This window comes from Lissotriton helveticus, chromosome 2_2, assembly GCF_964261635.1.
Source record: "Lissotriton helveticus chromosome 2_2, aLisHel1.1, whole genome shotgun sequence".
NCBI lineage: Eukaryota > Metazoa > Chordata > Amphibia > Caudata > Salamandridae > Lissotriton > Lissotriton helveticus.
In genome coordinates, this window is record NC_136060.1 from 460368817 (window position 1) to 460389173 (window position 20357).

The 20357-nt window shown below is 45.0% G+C and overlaps 1 protein-coding gene across 4 annotated transcripts in view; it reads right to left on the reverse strand.

Annotated features, from left to right (window-relative positions):
• Window positions 1-20357, reverse strand: part of MAVS (mitochondrial antiviral signaling protein) — a 152746-nt gene that overhangs the window by 76725 nt on the left and 55664 nt on the right. For all 4 annotated transcript variants that reach the window (XM_078678703.1, XM_078678702.1, XM_078678701.1 and 1 more), the window contains exons 2-3: window positions 10245-10377; window positions 4824-5004 (exon numbers count right to left, since the gene is read on the reverse strand). In XM_078678703.1, coding sequence (XP_078534829.1) covers window positions 4824-5004; window positions 10245-10364 — 301 coding nt within the window. In that variant the 5' untranslated portion in view covers window positions 10365-10377. The remainder of the gene's footprint in view (window positions 1-4823; window positions 5005-10244; window positions 10378-20357) is intronic.

The following is a 20357-nucleotide window of genomic DNA, read 5'->3' on the forward strand; positions in this document are numbered from 1 at the left end:
CAGACAATATCAAACCTGAGGGTAATGGCCAGGTTAATTCCCAAGGGATTCGCGGAGTGCCCAGGCGAAAGAGGAATGGTAATGGCGTGTCCACTAAGGAGCATCATAGGAAGAAAGGACAGAAAAGTTCTTCCCAGTCCAAGGTGGTGACTTGTTATAAGTGCCACCAGGTGGGACACTATAGAAGCGACTGTCAGTTAAAGGACCCAGTACCATCAGCACTCATGATAGCTAGCGTGTTACATGTGGGTGAAGGGACTCGAGGTGGCCCTGTTGCACTCAGCCTAGTGGTCTCAACATTAGTCAGCTGCCTGCCCTAAGGGATACTGAAGCTTTCAAGACTATGGCTAAGAGGAACTATCTGAAGCCTGAGGAAATATCCTAGGGAAATTGTCCCCGGTACCAAGGATACAGTTTTGGCAGCCAGTGGTGAGGAAATGGAGTACCCGCTTGCCCGAGCAGAGGCAGAAATTAACAGCAAGGTGGCCGTTGTAAATGTGGGAGTGAGAGAGAAGCAAGGTCCAGGTTGTCTCTTGAGAAATCATTTGTTAGCCCCAGGTTTGGTGCCAGGACCAGAAGCCTACATGGCTTGGACATCAACAGCTGGATTGGTCAGAGCACAGGCTGAGAAGCAGTTTCAAAAAAAGACTGGGACCAATCCCGATATGCAGGGATCAAGACAGGGTAGTTTGAAGGAAAGGGCCTACTCTAGGAAGGCACTGCAGTGGAGGTCATCACCTTTGCTCCAGAAGGAAAGGATGAGGCTACCAAAGTGGACCAGGTGCTGGTATCTGGGTTGCCTCCAGAACTGCAGGGTCTGCTAGCTGCTGGGGGCCAACCGTGATGATTTCTGCAGGGAACAGTAGGAGTGCCATACACTTGTGGAACTTCCCAAGAAAGCCTGGCAACAAGTCACTATGTTTGCTGGGAGGGTGTCTTAAAGTATAGCGAGTCAGTCAATCCTGAGCTGTGAGTAAGAAAGAGGCTAGTGTGCTTCCAAATAAAGGAACGTCCTGTTGTCACTGCCCCATGACATGCCCTTGGCAGGACATTTGGGCATTAGAAGAACCCAGGATAGGATGGACCTGCGTTCTAGTGGCCAAGAAAGCACATCGACAGAGACAGGTTCTTTAGAACCTGTTTTGCTTGCTATGTTAGTTGCAAGCAGATGGGAATAGACATTGTACGGCCATTTGAACCCCACTTTACTGTCAGGCAACAAGTATATTTTGGTTGTGGTAAATCATGCCACCAGGTACTCCAAGACTGTACCTCTGACAAGTACAACTGCAAAGGTGGTAGCAAGAGCTCTCCTGGATCATTTCTAGGGTCAGATTTCTAAGAACAGTGATCTCTGATTAGGAAATTAACTTTATCTCATTTTACACAAGAGAGAAGTGGAAGCAAGCTGGTATGGCCTGCCACTTATCAATGGGGCACCACCCACAAACTAATGGTTCGATGTTGCGGTACAACAAGACACTCAAAAGCATGATGGTAACTCTGCCAGAAAACCTAAGAAGGAAGCTGAATCTTTCCCTGTCATGTCTCTTGTTCGCCAACAGAAATATTTAGCAGAAGGGAGTTGGGTTCAGTCTGTTTAACTTCTGGATGGACACCAGGTGTTGGGTCCACTCATTTTTAGAAATGGGTGAAAAGGAACCTTAGTGTCTCCACTGAAGGATGTGGTGAACATGTGATTGGCCTCAGGAAGCTGATGGGGCAATGCACATAAAGCCACATTTTATGACAAGCCAAGCTGTAGGACTGGTATGACCAGAAAGCTACACTGACTCAGTATCAGGAAGATCAGAAGGTGTTGGTGCTGAAGTCTGTTTTGGGTGTGTGCCATACAAGGTAGCGCAGAAGATTTCTGTGGCTAACTACACAGTGGACATAGTGGCCACCAGGGACCAAGGAGGGTGTTCCAAGTGAACTGGCTGAAACCTTACCTGCAGTGGCACTATATAGTAAATGTCATGGACATGGCTGGGGAGGTTGAGGAAGACAGTGAGCCTCATCGTGACCTGCTGCATGGTGATGTGTGGGATTGCACTACGGAAAAGTTTCAGTTATCCAGAGGTAACGCCCAAGCCACAGAGAGAGAGAGAGAGAGAGAGAGAGAGTGTACTGAGGTGTTGGGGCTGTTTTCCAACCTCTTCTTGCTGGTTCCAGGATTGAAATCACTCTGTGTCCACAACATAGACACAGGTTACAGTCTGCTAGTGAAGGGCAGAATGTACAGAATGTCTGTCCGGGATCAGGGATAAATCTTGTAGTCTACATACTTGTGGTTCTTTGTGGACTACCAAGCCCTAAATGAGGTATACAAGACCGGTGTCCAACTAAATACAAGAGCAAATACGTTTTTTAATCTGTTAGGTGCTGCAAATTACTTGAGCATCTTTGATTACACCAGTGGGTATTGGCAGGTTGCCTTAGCAGCAAGTGCCAAGAAGAAGACTAATTTTCTACCCCAGAAGGGCTATATCAGTTTAAAGTAATGCCATTTGGGTTGAACAATGCTCCTGCCACAATTCCCTACCTGTTCTTGAGGGCCGGAGGAGTTCCTTGTGGCCTACCTGGATGTGGTGTAAAGTAATTCAGGGTAGAACAACATGCGGCATTTAGGACAGGTATTAGCCAGGATGCAGGATGCGAAACTCACCATCACACAACAGCAGGTCAATGAATGAAGAGGGCTGACTGACAGTCTCTTTCTATGAGTACATTACATATAATTTTAGGTAACTCAAAAGGTCTTGACTAATGCCAGACCTAACAATGGGTATCCAAATGATTCCATCAAATAGGCCAATGATAGAATAAAAAGATTAAACAGAAGAGGTGATAGTAAAGACGTGCAAGGGATGTCACGGCCTCTGTAATGGTACTTAAAGTGAGAAGTGTCTAATCTTAATTTTAAAATCATGCCCTTGACACAGAAATACTGCTAGAAGGGTGTGGTGATTCAAAGTGTCAAAGGATGGTGAGAAAAAAGCTATTCAATTCTCCACATCTGCCAGTCAGAGAGATGTCTAGTTGGACGAGGGGTATTAAATTCTCCACATCCGCCGGCTACCTACGGCTGCAACTATCACCGTTGTGATGCTATGGCCCGAGGGGAATCCCGATTGTACAGGCTGAAAAAGGTACTTGACCTCAACAAAATTCTGCATTTGGATATATATAGCTCTCTCCAATAGTTTTGTCACAAAACACAGCTGTGACATGAGACGATAGTCTGATACTTCAGTCAAGATCTAAGGATGTTTTATTTTAGTAATGCTGCCTTGATTGAAGATGTAAATGAAGGATGTATAATGCCAATGTTAGAGGCATTAATTATTACTTTTGTTTAACGGCAAAAATTGGTGAGAGACTCTTACTATTTTAGCAAGCATGAGCCAGAGGGGAGAGCCTGAGATTTTACTCTTGAGGATTAGACAGTCAATGTCAGAATCCAAAAGAGGATTGAAATTCCACACATTTTTTACATTTGTTGTCAGAGTAGATCAGGGAAAGGCGAGTTCTGACAGAGAGGAAAAATGGGTGATATATTGGGTTCAGAAAATATGTTATTATTTTTTTGCAGTTTTATAGAGCGCAAACTCAGCCCGGAGGTATTAGAGTACTTTACCTGAGCACCAGTAACATTACACAAGATCACTTTAATTTTTGAGGCACAGGGAGATGAAGTGATTTGCCCAGAATCAGGATGTTGAGCCGACTCCGAAACTGAAACATGGTTCTCCAGTTCCAAAGGCGGAAGCTCTGGCCATGATGCCATGTGGTAAAAAAAAAACTATTTGGTAGATATAAATATAGATTTGTATGTTCTGCTTTATTTCTGAAAGTATAATTAGTTGCACTTCTGCTAAAAAAATTCGAAGTTTTTCGTTCTGTAGCCCTAAGATATGTACAGAACCAAGGGTTTGAGAATTCCAGGGTCACCTGGATTGCAAGGAAGTAGCAAGACGATTGATTAAATAAATAAAGTGCACACAGGGTTTTGGGCTCCTTTTAAATGCATTGTGTTTTCCTTTTTTATAGGAAGAAACCACCAGCTAGAAGCTGGCAGTAAGTACTTGGGCAATACACAATTTACTATGAATATCTTGCATTGTATTAATATCATTTTAGACTATTTCTAGATGTTCAGCCTTTGTCGAAGTGTTACCTGCCTGGGTCATGCCAATCATAAACTGAGTTACTACTGCTTGGCAACCGCATTTCAATCACAAAGAGGCAGTCTAACTGTTAGAATAGTTTAGAAACCATGGGTCTGTTTTAGATTCTCCGATTTTAGGAAGAAGTGCTAAAACCAAAGGAGAAACCACAAGTGAAACTTTCTCCACTAGAATGGGGCAAGAAAGTCTGCCAAAGGATTCTTCTCTGAGTTTATCCCCTGCCTCAGATATTCCATTACCTCCTAACCCAAGCCACAGGTATCAGGAGCCAGTGTTATTTCATCTTGCAAAGCACACATGAGGCCTGTGGTATTCACTGTGTATGCAAGAGAGTGTCAGTCTTCTTGAAGTCACACCTAACTGAAATATAACTTTGACAAACATGTTTGATTACCTGCTTAAGCCATCACCTGAAGGTTTAACATTGGGAAACACCAGTGGTGCAAGATGAAACCCCTTAACTGAGACACCACATCTCTGGACAATACATTTCTTCTTTGCAGCACATAAAAGGAGAGATGTACCTATCTAGACTGTGCTTTTCACAAGTACTGAGATACTTTGCTGTGAGGACCCATCTGACTAATGCCTGTTGGAAAACAAAATAGTTTACAACAAGAAAACAAACCTTACCAGAACTAGGCTGAAGTGCATCATATTCCACCTGAAGACGTTCTGCAAGATCTCCATGCTCACAAGCTCTGAGGGCACTTATCAGTCCATTCACCCAGTTCGTTCGTCGCCTTAAGGCATCCAGAAAGTCATACGTACTCCTCTGATTTCCGTGGTTGCCCAGCCTTGCTCTTATTCCTTCCTGTAAAAATCAAATAACTCTAGATAGGGTACCAGCTTTTCGTGGATTCGCAGGCTGCACGGCCATGGTCATTCAGGATGAGATGATGAACATCTTTGGGGGTGGCAAGGACGCAAATACTCACTTATATTTCATCATTAGACTATGATTAAAGATGTCCAGCTGTTCATCACCCACAACCATACCCTGATGAAGCTCTTAGTAGAAAAACAAATTTTAGTTCACATTCATAAAATGCATAAAACCATAAAAAGTAGCCTTTTTCATCATAAAATATAAACAGAAGAAATTGATATCAGCATTGATCGTTAAAAATGTAGAAGAAAACAAAATAACCCACCAATCAGTAAAGAACCAAATTATAGGACTAAACAATACAGTAAATCAGCGATAAATGTAAATATAAGTACAGGCCACAAAAACATTTTCCTGCAGCATTAACCAGGTGTAGCATCCATGATCTAAAAAAAGCACCAAAAGAAACCACTACCAGTTAAGACACGTCTCTCTTCTCTTTTTTCCTGATCTACATTGTTCAAGATGAAAAAGGGCCACACCGTTATACCAGTCCTTGGATCTGATAGGGTATCAATGTGCATTTAGCCAGACCTACATTGCTAAACTGTCAGTGCCTTTTGAAGAAAATATGTGTATAAGGGTCCTTAATACTGACAAAAGAATATGCTGAAGTTATTAAGGGGGGAAGTGGGGATGTCCACTTCCGCCAAACTCAGTCTGTCATCAATGGTTGAAGGTTGTTTAGAAGATTGGTATGTTGAGAGCTCCATTGAAGACCATGGAGCAGCAGCGGCCTATAAGAACTGGTGTAGTCCCGCTGCTCTCAACATTTCAATGTCCTAATACACAGCCTCTGCCTTTCTTTTTCCCTTGCCTCTCGAAAATACATTAATTAGGCAGACAAAAAAGAAAGGCAGAGGAGTATGTAGCCTTCACCCTTCCCTCCTCCTGTAGCTCAGTGGTACTAGGGCTTCAGAATGAGGGAGGGGTGAATGCTGAACAGCTCCTGGGTCTCCCTGGCTTGGCTGAACAACAAAAAGCAGTTCAGCCAAGCTGGAAAGAACCAGGGGCTGACTTCTTGCTGTGAATGTTCATAAGCTAACAACCATGGCCCTGTGTGCGGCTGATAGATGTAGAACATTCCCCCAGCACCACTGCCAAGCCGCTCAGCACCACTATCTGAAAGCCAATGGACCTACAGCCTCAACTCCTCCTACCCGGACACCTCAACCAACATAGAACAGGCTATGAAGAACTTCTCCACCTTGATCACTGATTACACCGAAAGAGTCGCTCCCACTAAATCGAAGAGAGCCTCCAAACAGGCCAGCTGGTACACCACAAAACTAAGAAATGAAAATGCAAATGCAAGCAACTAGAGTGAAGGTGGCATACCAGCAAGGACATCAAAGACCAAACATGCTACAAAACTTTGCTGAACCATTACCACCAACCCCTGAGAAAGACAAAGAGAAGCGCCCATGCCTACCGCATCGAGGCCAGGGCCAACCAAAGACATTGTCAGAAAGTTCTCGAACTCCTCTGCCCCCAAAAACATCATCAGCCCCGCTCAGGACCACTGCGACACCCTGATGGACTTCTTCCATAACAAAATCCCCAACATCTGAAAAACCTTCAAGGCCCAACCCTCCGCTGTCAACATCTTCAGCCTCATCGCTCCTTCAGAGATAAACCCATACCACCTGCTTGCCACCTGGGACCAGCTCACCATGAAAGGCACCACCACCATCATGAACTAAGTCCACTCAGAAGCACCTACATACTCCTGCCCCCACCACATCTTCAACCTTGAGAGCAAGTCGATCAGCAACAAACTAACAACCATCTCAGTGCATTCATCACCACGGCCACGTTCCTCGATGAATGGAAAGAAGTCGAAATTAAACCCCTTCTCAAGAACCCGTTCTCCAACTACAGTGAACTCCCGAACATCCATCCCATCTCTTTGCTCCCCTTCCCAATGAAGGTCCTCGAAAAGGCCATCAGCCACCAATTCATGGAACACCTGGAGAGCAACAACCTTCTAGACATCTCCCAGTTTGGATTAAGCGCCAACCACAGCACCAAAACAATCCTCATTGCCCCACCAATGACATGAGAGCCCTCCTCCCCCGGGGGGAAATGGCGGCCCTGATCCTCTCAGCAGCATTCAACACCGTCTCCCACCACACACTCTACCAAATCGGAATTCAAGGAAATACCCTCAGATGGATTAAAATCTTTCCTCACAGGAAGAACCCAGTAAGTACACCTTCCTCCCTACATCTCTGAACACAAGACAATCATCTGCGGCGTCCCTCAAGGCTCCTCCCTCAGCCCCACCCCGTTCAACGCCTACATGACCCCCTGGCCGACATCATCAGAACCCAAGGACTAAACCTAATTTTCCTTGCCGATGGCACACATCCTGACGCTATCAGAAGAACCCTCCACCATGAGAGCCAACTTCCACAGGTGTATGACTAACATTGCAGATTGGATGAAGGACAACTGCATGAAACTCAACTCTCATAAAAAGGGAGTACTGAACTTCCGGAACTCCATCTCCCTGTGGAACGACTCCTGGTAGCCATCAGAACTAAGACCCTTACCCACACCGACAGACCGTGCCTGCAAACTCAGCATCATCCTGGACAGCAACCTTACCATGAAAAGCTAGATCAACTCAGTCTCCTATGCCTGCTTCCTCACTCTTCACATGCTCCGCAAGAACTTCAAATGGCTCCCGGTAAACACTAGGCCCATGTCACCCAAACCCTAGTATCCAGCCAACTGGACTATGACAACCCACTCTACGTTGGAATCACCTCACACCTCCTGAAGAGGCTACATACCATACAGAACTTGGCGGCCAGACTCATCCTCGACCACCCTAAGCAGACCGGCATCACCCCCCACCTCAAGAATATCCACTTTCTCCACATCCACAAGAGATGCCACTTCAAGGTACTGATCCACACTTACAAAGCACTAGATAACCAAGGACCAGCATACATCAACCACCGCCTGAACTTCCACCAACTCTCCAGAATCCTATGCTCCGCCTCCCTTCAGCTCGCTCACGCCTGTGCATACGTTGAAGCTACAGCGGAGGTCGTTCCTTCTCATACCTTGTGTCCAGGGCCTGGAATGACCTCCCTCTACACATCCGGACCTCAGGTTTTCTGCTGGAATTCAGGAAAGTACGCGAGACCTGACTGTTAGACTGAACAGCAACAACTGTGTACAAAGGATTCAGAGCCGAAGGGCTTTCAAGCACCTCGGGCTCCGTGAGACCTTTGTTGTACTAATTAGAACATTCTGCCCTGATGGGGGGGGGGGGTATTCTAATAGCTTTATAGCCCACTTTAGCTGGGCTATACAGGCTATTAAAGGCCCACTCCCTTGTTAAAGGCCTGAGGCACGATGATGATGATGCTTCGGCAGGCTAAAAAGCTATAACGTTAACCTCAACAAAAAGGTGGCACATGTGAACAATTAAGTATAGTTAGAGTCCGTAACGGGTGCAAATGGAAGTTGTAAGTATACAAAGATAGCACATGTCTTCAACTCACAATCCTATCACCAATACTAGAATCTAAATTTACCAGAACCATTCAGAATTTCTGTTCTTTTTTTTTTAATCTCCTTAGACTGTCAAGACTTGAAAAAAATCAGGCCTTTTTAGCTGAAAAAGTGCATTCATCATACAGGTGTCCGTCCATTCGTTTTGGCAGACTGAAATAAACCATCAGTTGCTTCAGTTACTTTAATGTGTCTATGGGCAAATGATTCTCCCAAGCCAACGAGGGCATGGGTGATTCTGATGAAAGGGTCAAACAGCGAAAGAAACATACTTTTACTTGGTAGTTCTATAGCCTATGTGCATTGCTATTGATTTAGTCAAGATCGTCGCAAGATCATACTGGTCCATATATTTAACACAAGTATCTACCAATTTCTGTAAGTCATTTGGGCAACAAGAGTCTGTACATTGAGAGTCACTACATAGCAAAATACATTATATCCCAGGTAAGTACAAGCAAGTATTAGAATTATGTAATAATAATACATTTTAATAAATGATGGTAATAGCCAATTCTAACTAGTATATACAGTATATTATTCAGCTATATAATAACTGGTGAGGTCTATGACGACTGTCATCTGGGTCTGGGCTCTGGAAGTCTTCCAGTCTATGATGTATGAGACTTGGGCCCGGAGAGATTTTATCTTCCCGCTTCCAACTTTATGACTGCAATATATGGCCAGGTTGATTCTCTGGACTGTCTGAAACTTTTCCTCAATGTGCAATAGATGATCAGCCCAAGTGACACTGAACACAGCTCTGTCCGACAAACACCGACATGCTTCAATCCAGTAACACATCTATCTTTGTCTAGGTGGTACTCACATTCTTCAATTTAACAGGCATCATTCAGAGTTATAAGTGGTTTATACACCTTTGAAAGACCACTCTTTCTTACCTTCAGTTAGCATGAACAATCTGAGTACCCTGAAGTCAACTCACAGATGAATAAAAAACTGCCAGCCACAGGCATGTTCGCAAATCATTGTCGGTTATATGTTGAGTTTGTTATGGTCATGTTCCAAAAGGTAAACAAGTGAGGAGGCAAACAAAGGGGGAAAACTGAAATAAACTGCAAGTCCACCTGATCTTCATGATAGCTCCTTTACATACATATTTCTTCTGCTATTCATACAATAGTAATAATGGATGCCCAATTTTCAGGCAGGGCCATGAAATGGCTCTTAGGCAAGGTTGCAGACCTGCAGTAGATCCCAACCCATCACCCCATTTACAACTCTTCCTAAGAACCAATTCTTAGCCATATTTAAATAACAGGAATGAATATACTTAATTTATGTTCTTTTACAAAGGTTTCTGTATGGAAGAATCTAATTCAGCATGCCTCTAATTCACGAATAAATAAATGACTTTGACTGTGACAATTTACTGATTTATTTTGTGCTGTTGTTGCAGCAGCCACCAGTGTCACAGAGACAACATATTGAAACCCTTTCAATGCCATCATGTAATATGCTAACATCATAACATGAATAGTGATGCAGTGAAACTTGGGCAGTTAAAAGGCTGTATGTGTTACAAAATACATGCCAGAAATCTACACAATTTGTAGTACTTTTAGCTAATAATCTAGGTATGCAACTGGGCACTGAAAACTCAGAAAAAACATTACCATGTCTGCTGTTGTGAGAAATCCTGCTAGATGGTCCAAAATGTCCACAACAGTGATGCTGTGGAAGTCTGACAGGTGCTTCCTGACATAGTCCCACATTTTGTCTTCAGCAAACCCCATTGTTCTTTGCTACCTAAAATGAAAAAAAGGTATAATGAAAAACACATTTTATGTCCAGATTATATTAATCTTTATCTCCTACACTCATGTAATCATGAAGAATCATAATACCTATAATTTTAATATTACATACAGTCAGCCCCTTTCAGCCACTGCTCAGATGGAGTGCCAGTCACATGTTAAATCAGTCCATAAAAGCCCAAGGGACAACCAATAATTGTTGGGAGTAGCAGAAGTGTCAGTAAATACATCTTGCTTCTTTACATTCGAGTTCACATCGGGAAGGGCAGCATTGGAACAGCAACACACAGGCAAACGAATCTGCTCCTTGTAGGATAGTTTTTTCGATGAGGGTCTAACTCCGCATGTCCCAGATTCATCCCTGCTAGTGCTACCAGGCCACCTGTACAGTAATCCGAGCATAGCCATGAGACCGCTACTAAAGGCCGCTCATGCTGTATCCAGAGCACTTACCATTCCCTTTGACCGCAAACCAGGCTGTGCACACTGTATGCTGAGCATCATGCAAACCTCAATTACAAGTAAGCCAGGACACTCATTTTTTGGGTCAAAGCTTATCAGACAGTGGAGCTCTCTGTTTTGCTAAATACTTCTTGTGGACATTCTGAAAGCTTCCTGATAAATGAATTCCACCCATTGCTTATCATAGGCATTGAGTTTTGTAAGTCACAATTGTTTGCTTTCTATTTGCTGGGTTTATTTGATTTAGGCTGACCAGCATGAGTTAGTCGCTCCCGTGGAGTATACTCTGTTTACTATATTCTTCCATGAGTGCTCGCTTTCAGTAACCAGACCTTTAAATCTTGTTCTATGTTGTCACATTTGTCTGTGCATTCAAAGGCATAGGTCAAATGTCAGGCTCTGACTTCCAAGGGAGCTTGGTGTTTACTTTTCTTTCTCTGACTTCAATGGGAGAGAATGTATGTGACAATCTTGCTGTGAAAGGAATGGCTTTTTCTAGCACACAACAAAATGGAAATGTCTGTAAATGAACTGTGCCGATATTTCAGAATGTCCGTAAAGTGTGGTAAAAACAAATATTTTTATATGATCAGAACAAATCCATATGCTAAGTAATGACATTTCTACACATCGTTTGAGCACTGAACACTTTTATCTATAAAACTGTATGTCTGTGCAAATGTAATGGCCATTTCAATTGAAAATGTGTTGTGTCTCATGGCTGTGTGCTACCACACCATGCATACTCCACTCTACCACAATGTACTCCATTCTATGACTCTCCACTCCACACCCTAAACCACTCCCCTCTACGACAAGCTTCTCCACCTTCCGACACACCACTCCATTCTACTCTACACTCCACTCTATGCCACTCCATTCTACCCCCTCCACTCTAAGAAACTCTCTGACATGCCACTTTGACAGGCCATGCCACTTCACTCTATGCCACTCTACTCTATGAAACACCACTCCACTCTACTCTATGCCACTCTAATCCACTCCAATCTACAACACTATACTCCACTCTACGACACTTTACTCCACTCTAGACCACTTGACGACACTCCATTCTAAACCGCTCCAAATACAACACTTTTCTCCACTCTACTCTATAACACACTACACCACTCTACACCACTCCACTCTACGCCACTCTATGCCACTCTTATTCTACTCCACTCGTTACCACTCAACACTAAAAAAATCTACTCCACAAACTCCACTCCACGACACTCTACTCCAGCCTATGCCACTCCACAACGTACTCTATGTCACACTACTCTACGACTCTCTACTCCATTATACACAACTCTCTCCATGCAACTCCACGCCACTTCACTCCACTCTACTAAACTCCACTCCACTCTATGACACTATATGTCACTCTACAACATTCTACACCCCTCCACTCTATCAATCCATGACACTCTATCCTACTCTGCTCTATGCCACAACACTCTACTCCACTGTACGCAACCATTTCTACACCATTTTACTGCGCTCTGTATGACTCCATTCTACTCTATGCCTCTCTACTCCACTCTATGCCACTTCACTCTATTCTCTACCGCTCTAAGCCCTTCCACTCTACTCCACTTCACACTACTCCCTATACAAGACTCCAAGCCACTCGACACCACTTTACGTCACTCCAATCCACAACACTCCACTCTACGCGACTCCACACCACTCTACATCTCTCCACAACACTCCTCTCTACAACACTCGATATCACTCCATGTCACTCTCCTATATGTCACTAACTTTTAGCCTTGCTGAATAGCAGCAAGTTGGTGTACAACATGAGTAGAAACACATTGGCTAAGCCAATAACTATTGCTTAGGCAATGCCTATTGGCTTTTCTAATGCTTGTTCTTGCAGAGGGTCCAGCAGTCTCTCTCCATGGTAATGTTCTCAACAAATGTTCATTGCCCATGTGCTTTTATTAAACACAGATTGAAAATGTCTTTGTGCATGCCCTAGAATAATATCAATGCAGCTGATGGGCCTTATGCCACTGAAAATTGTTAGTGACATGCCTCGGATAGCAGCACTTCTGGGGTTGTTAACACCACAATAATTACACTCTTGGTAATTTACAATGATTAGAATATGGCTACATCACTTCCTGCTCTTTGCATGCTGGTGTCAAAACAAGCAAGATGTGCCAACAGTGCAAAACAAAGTTCACCTTTCATCAAAGTGAGATTTAGTTTTCACCTGCAATCCCTAGCAACTTACTTTGCACCTTGGTAGGAGAGGGGAAAACTAACACTGCAAGTGTGAGGTGCAGTCTCCTGTGCATATGACAGAGGGGGGAGAGATATGCATGGATGTGTGAGCGTGCACCAAATGAAACGTACCTAATACTGAGCAAGCCTTTGCCTTTAATAGGAAGGTCATGGTGCTACTCTGACCAGGCATAGCGGAGTGCGTTCAAGGTGAACTGCAGGGCTTTCCACCAACCAAGACCTCACCTTAGTCAGATACGCAGATAAACTTCACACTGGCAAATATAGACAGATTCAAAGCAAACACAAAGAGATGATGGACAGAGCGCTGAAACTTTTCAAACTCTCACCCCCAGTCACAGATTTGGGTTGAATCCATCATCGTTCTTAGCTCACTCCGCCACCCCAGTTCAGCCCCAGCCCTATGCAAATCAGTCTTGACCCTGTGCCTCATGGGAACAGTCTAGACCGAACTGCCAAGTCAGGCCTTCCCTGGATCGGAAACAAGCATCCTCGGACCGGTTTCGGGGTAACACCCATCATCAGCCAGGTTATCTTAAATCCAGCGGCAAAATGAGCAAGGGACCAACGTCTGGGCGTACCCTGCCAACTTAGGGCAAACAAAGCAAACACAAAGAGATGATGGACGAAGCGCTGAAACTTTTCAGCCTGGCCTGACTTTTTTCAAGTCTTGACCATCTAAGGAGATTTTTTTTAATAGAACTGAAATTCGGGAATAGTTCTGGCAAATTGAGATTTTGGTATTGGAGATAGGATTGTGAGTTGAAGACACGTGCTATCTTTGCATACTTACAACTTCCGTGTCGACCTGTTACGGACTCTAACTATACGGAAACAAACTGATGCTGGTTTCCAGTCCAAGGAAGACCTGACTTGGCAATTCGTTCTGGACTGTTCCCATGAGGCACAGCGCGAAAAGATAATAAACCTACTGAAGATACTGAGAACACCAAATTCTCTCAACTAGAGATTATACCTTAGATGGTCTGCGTGCCCCTCTCCGTCCACTGAACACAGACCATATGGAGCACTGTCTAACTTAAATTTCCTCTTCCAAAGTCAAACACGAGATAAGATCGCCATACTGTTCAGGAAGAGCCCAAACCTCCCTTCATTGAAGGATAAAGATCTTACAGATGCATAGGGTTGGCTATCCCAATCCACCAGGTAGATAATCTAACACTGAATTTAGCTGGACAGCGAGCATACCCAGGAGTATTAGTGCATCGTAAACTAAGCACTTGGCATTTTTCTAATGCAAGACAAAAACGGGCCCCTCTGAAGAACTCCCTGGCCTGCTGGAAAGCATGATAGCAGAAGCAAGAATAAGATGGTCTTGCAACTACTGTTACAGGTTACTTTAACACCAATGTGGGCAGGTGGGAGGGAGAAAACAGTAGCAGCATCAATAAATAAACAATAAAATTGTGTGCTAGCTTTGACCTGAAAATATCCCCAGCACCAGGTTCAACGCAAAAGTTTGAAAATATCTCACCCCACGGGTACAGATGGGCTTACTTCAAGTAAATTCAAATGTTTATTCTACTTTTCTCATGGTCATATTTCAGCATCATGAAAGTAATTAAAAGAGTGAAAAGTGAGCACAGGTATCTTTAGATAACTTTACTAATAGTAAACACTACAGAAAGACTAAAAGAAGGCATACACAAACGTTACAGCTTCTTACAAACAAGACTAGACTGAGTTGTCACAGCGTGCACAAACCATAATTTGGTTCCTGGGGCGTGGCTACGGCACGGTGTGTGATGGCTGCCTGCTAAGGAAACTCCGCAGGCCAGGGCCAGTCATACAGCAAATACCATCCTTGATTCTTCCTGGTAGCTCGCAAAACCGAGGGCATTGATTGCTGCGACACCTGGAGCTGGCGGGTGCGTTCCCTGTCCCCTGAAAACAAGACTTTCGGCCGGAATACAGATGAGAGTGGTGTTGAGAGCGCAGAGAGAAAAAGGTGGTGCTGCAAAATAAGCTAGGGTCGTCGAATCTGCTGAGCGGCCGAGAGAGATCTATGCTGCCGTCTGCCTGGGAGCGGCGTTCCTGTGTACTGGCTGCGCTGGACGAATGGCGCTACTGAGGGCGGATGCAGGACATGCCGATTAATCACGGAAAAGAAGAGTGACGTCTTTTGGGCCTTTGAAGAGCTCCCGGACCGGGAACTGTGGGGCGCCGTCGCGTAAAGAGTGAGGCGGCTGTTGAGAACTGCTGCTGCTGCGGCAGACGTCCCCCTCCGGAGCAGAAGGAGGCCAGAACAATACAGAGGTGAGAGTGAAGGGGCCATGACGCTGCAGTGCTGGGCTTTACCCCGCTGCGTGGCCTAGGCCTCCCCTTGGCGTTTACACCGTACAGGGCCTGGATCTCGCGCTGCGGTTTTTCTTTGTGGCCTAGCTGGGGGTTCTGTGCCTACCAGGCTCCCTCCCCCGAGGGGACCTGAGCTTGTACTGTGAGCGCGGTGCGGAGCGTGACGGGGGGAGGATGGGGAGGGTTACTTGACTCCCCATTAGCACATAGCACTTTGGGGCTGTTGTTGTGCCGTCTGTGTCCTCTGTGTGTCCCTCCTCCTGTGTACCACGAGTCAGCCGGGTGCCCTTGCCATCCAGACATTGGGCCTGCTCTGGGCCGGGGTACTAGCCGAGATCTGCGGTGATGAATGCCGAGGGAGCCCTGCGGGTATCAGACCATCACATTTGGTCTACATATCAAAGAAGACTGCCTGCTGGTCACTACTGAAGTGTGGACGAGCGCGGAGCATTCTTCCGGCTGCTTCTTTCGGACTAAATAGTGTGGGGGCTGGCTGATCCCCGGCATTGTATCACCCAAGGACCTGGCGCTGCGCGCGCCTCACTGACCCCTGGATATTGCAATTTGCCTGGACATAGTGTCATTAAGCTACAAACTTGGTCACCCCACTTGTGGTCCTGATTACTTTATCACACAGCACTATACTTCACGACACCACTGAGCTCGCGGTTGATTGTTGATCATGGGCAAAACCGACCCCAAGCAGCCTAAGCTCCCGTTCGAGACCAAACACCATACACGCACAGTAGACCCGCTCAACGAGACGGGGGCCGCCCAGGGCCAGGCGGACCACGCGGATGACCTGGATGAGGATTTGAAATCAATACTCTTGGAGATGTGCACAGGATTTAAAACTATAGATAGTAAGATTGATGCCCTAGCTTCCAGTCTGGACGCAGTCAAGAAAAAGGTTGACACACAGGAGACCAGGCTGGATATGTTAGAGAACAGACTGTCAGATACCCATGAAGCCACTGCTGAAGCCAGGACTCAGATTCTCAACATGGAGAAAGTGTTAGAGGTTATTAGGGCAAAGAACGAGGACTTGGAAGCGGCCTCAAGGCGCAATAATCTCCGCATAATTGGGTTTCCGGAGTCGACAGCCATTTAAAAAATGGAGCCATTTATAGAAAACTTGTTGCGGGAACTGTTTGGGCCTGTGCTCTCCTCTGTCATGATTGTTGAAAGGGCGCACCGCTCGCTTGGCCCTCGGCCAGCGCCGGGCGCCCCACCATGCCCAATCATAGCTCGGTTACTTAATTATGCGGACAGGGACGCTATCCTCCAAGAGGCGAGAGTCAAGAGCACTATTACTCATCAGGGTAACAATCTTTCCTTCTACCCGGACTATGCTCCCGCAGTGCAGTCAGCGAGGCAGGAGTTCATGCCTGCAAAGAGACTACTACAATCTGCATCCATTCCCTATGCAATGATGTACCCAGCCAAATTAAGAATTACTCATGATGGTCAGGCTCATTTTTTCACAGACTCTAAGTTGGCACTGAAATTTTACAAAACACATCTGTCCCCATAAAGTGATTAAAGCCACCTCCAAGAGCGTACCGGCATCACCGTCTCAAAGTGATGTTGATTGAAGAGGTGCTTTAATAGTTGTATAATGTTTGGTTTTATTGCAATTGTGGCTCGGCAATATTTCATATGATCGTTGGAGACATTAGAGAAAGTTTGGGGACTGGGCCGCTGTGCTACACCATAGGTGCAATGTTACAAATGTTAATGTTATTTGTCAGGAATGCCACATGTATCGTGCTACGGGAATTGCAGAGCTAGGAGGTTTCATTATAACTGATACCTGGACTACCAAGGCTAACGGAAATCTCCGTCTCATTCACTTCAAGTACCTACACCAGATCTACCACACACCCATGCGCTAACACAGATACGGATTAAGAGATAATAGTAGATGCAAACGGTGTGGTCAAACGGATGCTGATTTCATGCATCTCGCATGGGAGTGTGAGGGAGTGGCTCATAATTGGGGGCCTGTGGTGCGGAATATCCAGGATATGTCCGGAACAGAGCTTCAGGTCACACCACAGGTCTGTCTGCTATGTTATGTTCCTCAAGCTAGGGGGGTTCTGGGGAAGTTCATACGTATTGCATTACTTTAAGCTAAACGTAGAGTTGCTATAATGTGGGAAGCCACACAGAAGCTGAAAGTGATGCATTGGATTAAAGACTTGGTCTATTGTAAGGAAAAGCTTGAATTTTATTCGGAGGAATTGCCAATATCATCAAAGCCCAGAGACATTTGGGAACCACTGTGACAGTTCCTTCAGAGACAGGACTCGTCTGAGCCGCAGGACTAAAGACGATCGAACTTTATATCAGGGGCGGCCTTGCCTCCTGTCGGATTATGCTGTGCCCACCTGTTTACCGTGTTATGTAACAGATCCAATGGTGTTTACGGATCACAATTTTCCAGTGGCTAAATGATGCAGAACGCAGACTGTGTATTGATTTTCTTGTTTCTTATTTTTGTTTGTTTGAAAATGCAATAAACAGATTAAAAATAAAAACATAATTTGGTTCCTACATAGACAAGTAAACGCTGAATCTCTGTGAAATTGTTTTTTGCAACCTATAAGAAACTGGCAAGATAATGAAAGGAAATGGACGCAACAGTATGTATTCAGCGCCTGTTCAAGAAATTGTTCAACATTTACACAGCTATGTGACAAAAGAAAATAATCAAATTAGGCTTTGGGTGGTACACAGTCATCAAACCACAGGTGAAACTAACACTTTGATGCCTTGTCCACACAAAAATATCAGGAAAAAAATAGGGCAATAACCATTAACTAAAAGAACAAGCATTTGCAATGCAGTAGGTCTTGCATTTGCGCAAGACGTATTGCATTGCAAATGGTAGACATCATGGACGAAGGGAGGGAAGAAGGAGAGAGAGGGAGAAGGCACGGACAACTGGAGGGAGGGAGGGGGAGGGGAGAAGGCACAGATAACGGGAGGGAGGGCGGGGTTTGAAAAGAAGACAAGGACAACGGGAGGGTGTGGGGAGGGGAGAAGAAGGCACGGACAACGGGAGGGAGGGTGGAGGGTGTAAAAGAAGGCACGGACAACGGGATGGAGGGCGGGGGTGGAAAAGAAGGCACAGACAACAAGAGGGACGGCAGAGGGCAGAGAAGGCACGGACAATGGGCGGAATGGTGGTGGGTGGAAAAGATGGCACCAAAGCATGTCGTTCCTGCAGTAGGAGAACCTCATTTAAGAATATAATGCTCACAGTCTAAATAACACGTACAGTGTAACAGCCGAAGTAAAGGGGTCAGTCGCCATGGGAGGTGACAAATGAAGAGGAGGCGGTACTAAAGGCGGACTACCAAGGCTATCGACGAATCAGAAGCCAGCATTAAGGAAAGACAAGGGCAAGAACCAATGGCAAATATGGGTGGAGCATCTATTCACCTACACCTCTACAATAAGTCTCGCAGAGCAGCGCATGCGTGCTGGCTCTAGGCTCGACCTAAAAAGGAATTCTCCTGCAAAAAAATAGACTTTACAGACACACTTTAAGATACAATATCAAGGTGTTTTGGATGATAGAGGACATTTGCACACTGGGATATGTAAAAGGGAGAGCCGTTTCGTAGAGCCGTTAAGACTCTCTTATTCCCCTAATCTGTTTTCCTTTGGTCTCCCCTTTTAGCTGTGTTATGTTGGTAGCTTGTCAGGCGCCAGGACGCTCCTTTGCTGGAGCAGCTGTGCGCGTAATAAATAACCATAACATAACATAACATAACAGATGCTTAGCTTCTACTGTAACTAAAAATGTGGACAGATTAACAGCATCTCTTCCTTTGATGCTTATCCATGACCAGGATAGACGAGTTAGTCGAACATTTAGGGGTAGCACAATTTATTGGTACGTTAGGCCTCATCAAAGGCTACTGGCAGATACAATTATCTGAGGTAGATAACCTTTTCTACCCCTCAAGGTCTCTGTGGCCTTGCCACCTTTAAGTGCATAAAGGACAACATCTTGCAACCCTGCAGCGAGTGTGCTGCTGCATACCCAGACGATAAAGTAATTCATAGCTCTTTTTGGGAATTACACTTACAGCATTTAGACAAAGTATTAGGAACTATAGGGAAAGAAAGGCTTAAGCTGCATCCAGATAAATGTTCTTTAGCAGCCCAACAAGTTAAATACCTAGGATACGCATCAGAAAAGGGATTGATTCAACGGCAAAAAGAAAAAATAATAACCCTACAGGAAATACAAGACCACAAAGACAGCAGTCAGATCATTTATAGGTTTTGTTGGTTATTATCAGAGGTTTATTCCAAATTTCTCAAGTATAGCAGATCCCATGATCGTTTTATTGACTAAATCTAGGCCCGGTCGAGTACAATGGGGAGTAGATGAGGAAGAAGAGTGTATTGAACTAAGGGGGACACACGTATCTGAAGTGTCCTGACTTTTAAGAAACATTTTATTCTTCAGGTGCATGCCTCTGGAAAATGCCTTGGGGCAGTGCTAGCTCAAGAAACCAGAGATAGGGTGGATATTATTTTTGGTATCAGCTGCAAAGTTTTGCTACATGAAAACCACTATGCAAGTCTTGAGAAAGAGTGTTTGGCTATCAAATGAGCAGTGGGCTTCTTGGGGTATTGCTGATTAGGAAGATTCCTCCTATATACAGTTCATGCACCCTTGACATGGCTGTTTCATGATAAGACTACAAATCATAGAATACGCCAATGTTGCCATTTGCAGTGGTTCACAGGAAAGGAAAACTACAAGATTAGCATAAAATACTTGACGGAGCATCAGGGCCTAAGAGAGGGATGTGAGGACTCACTTTAGGTGGCAAGTGGGGGGGGTGGTTGCAGCTACTGGCAGACGGTATTGTAGGGGCTGTCAGTGGAACACTCTGGAGACCGGGGACACCAAAC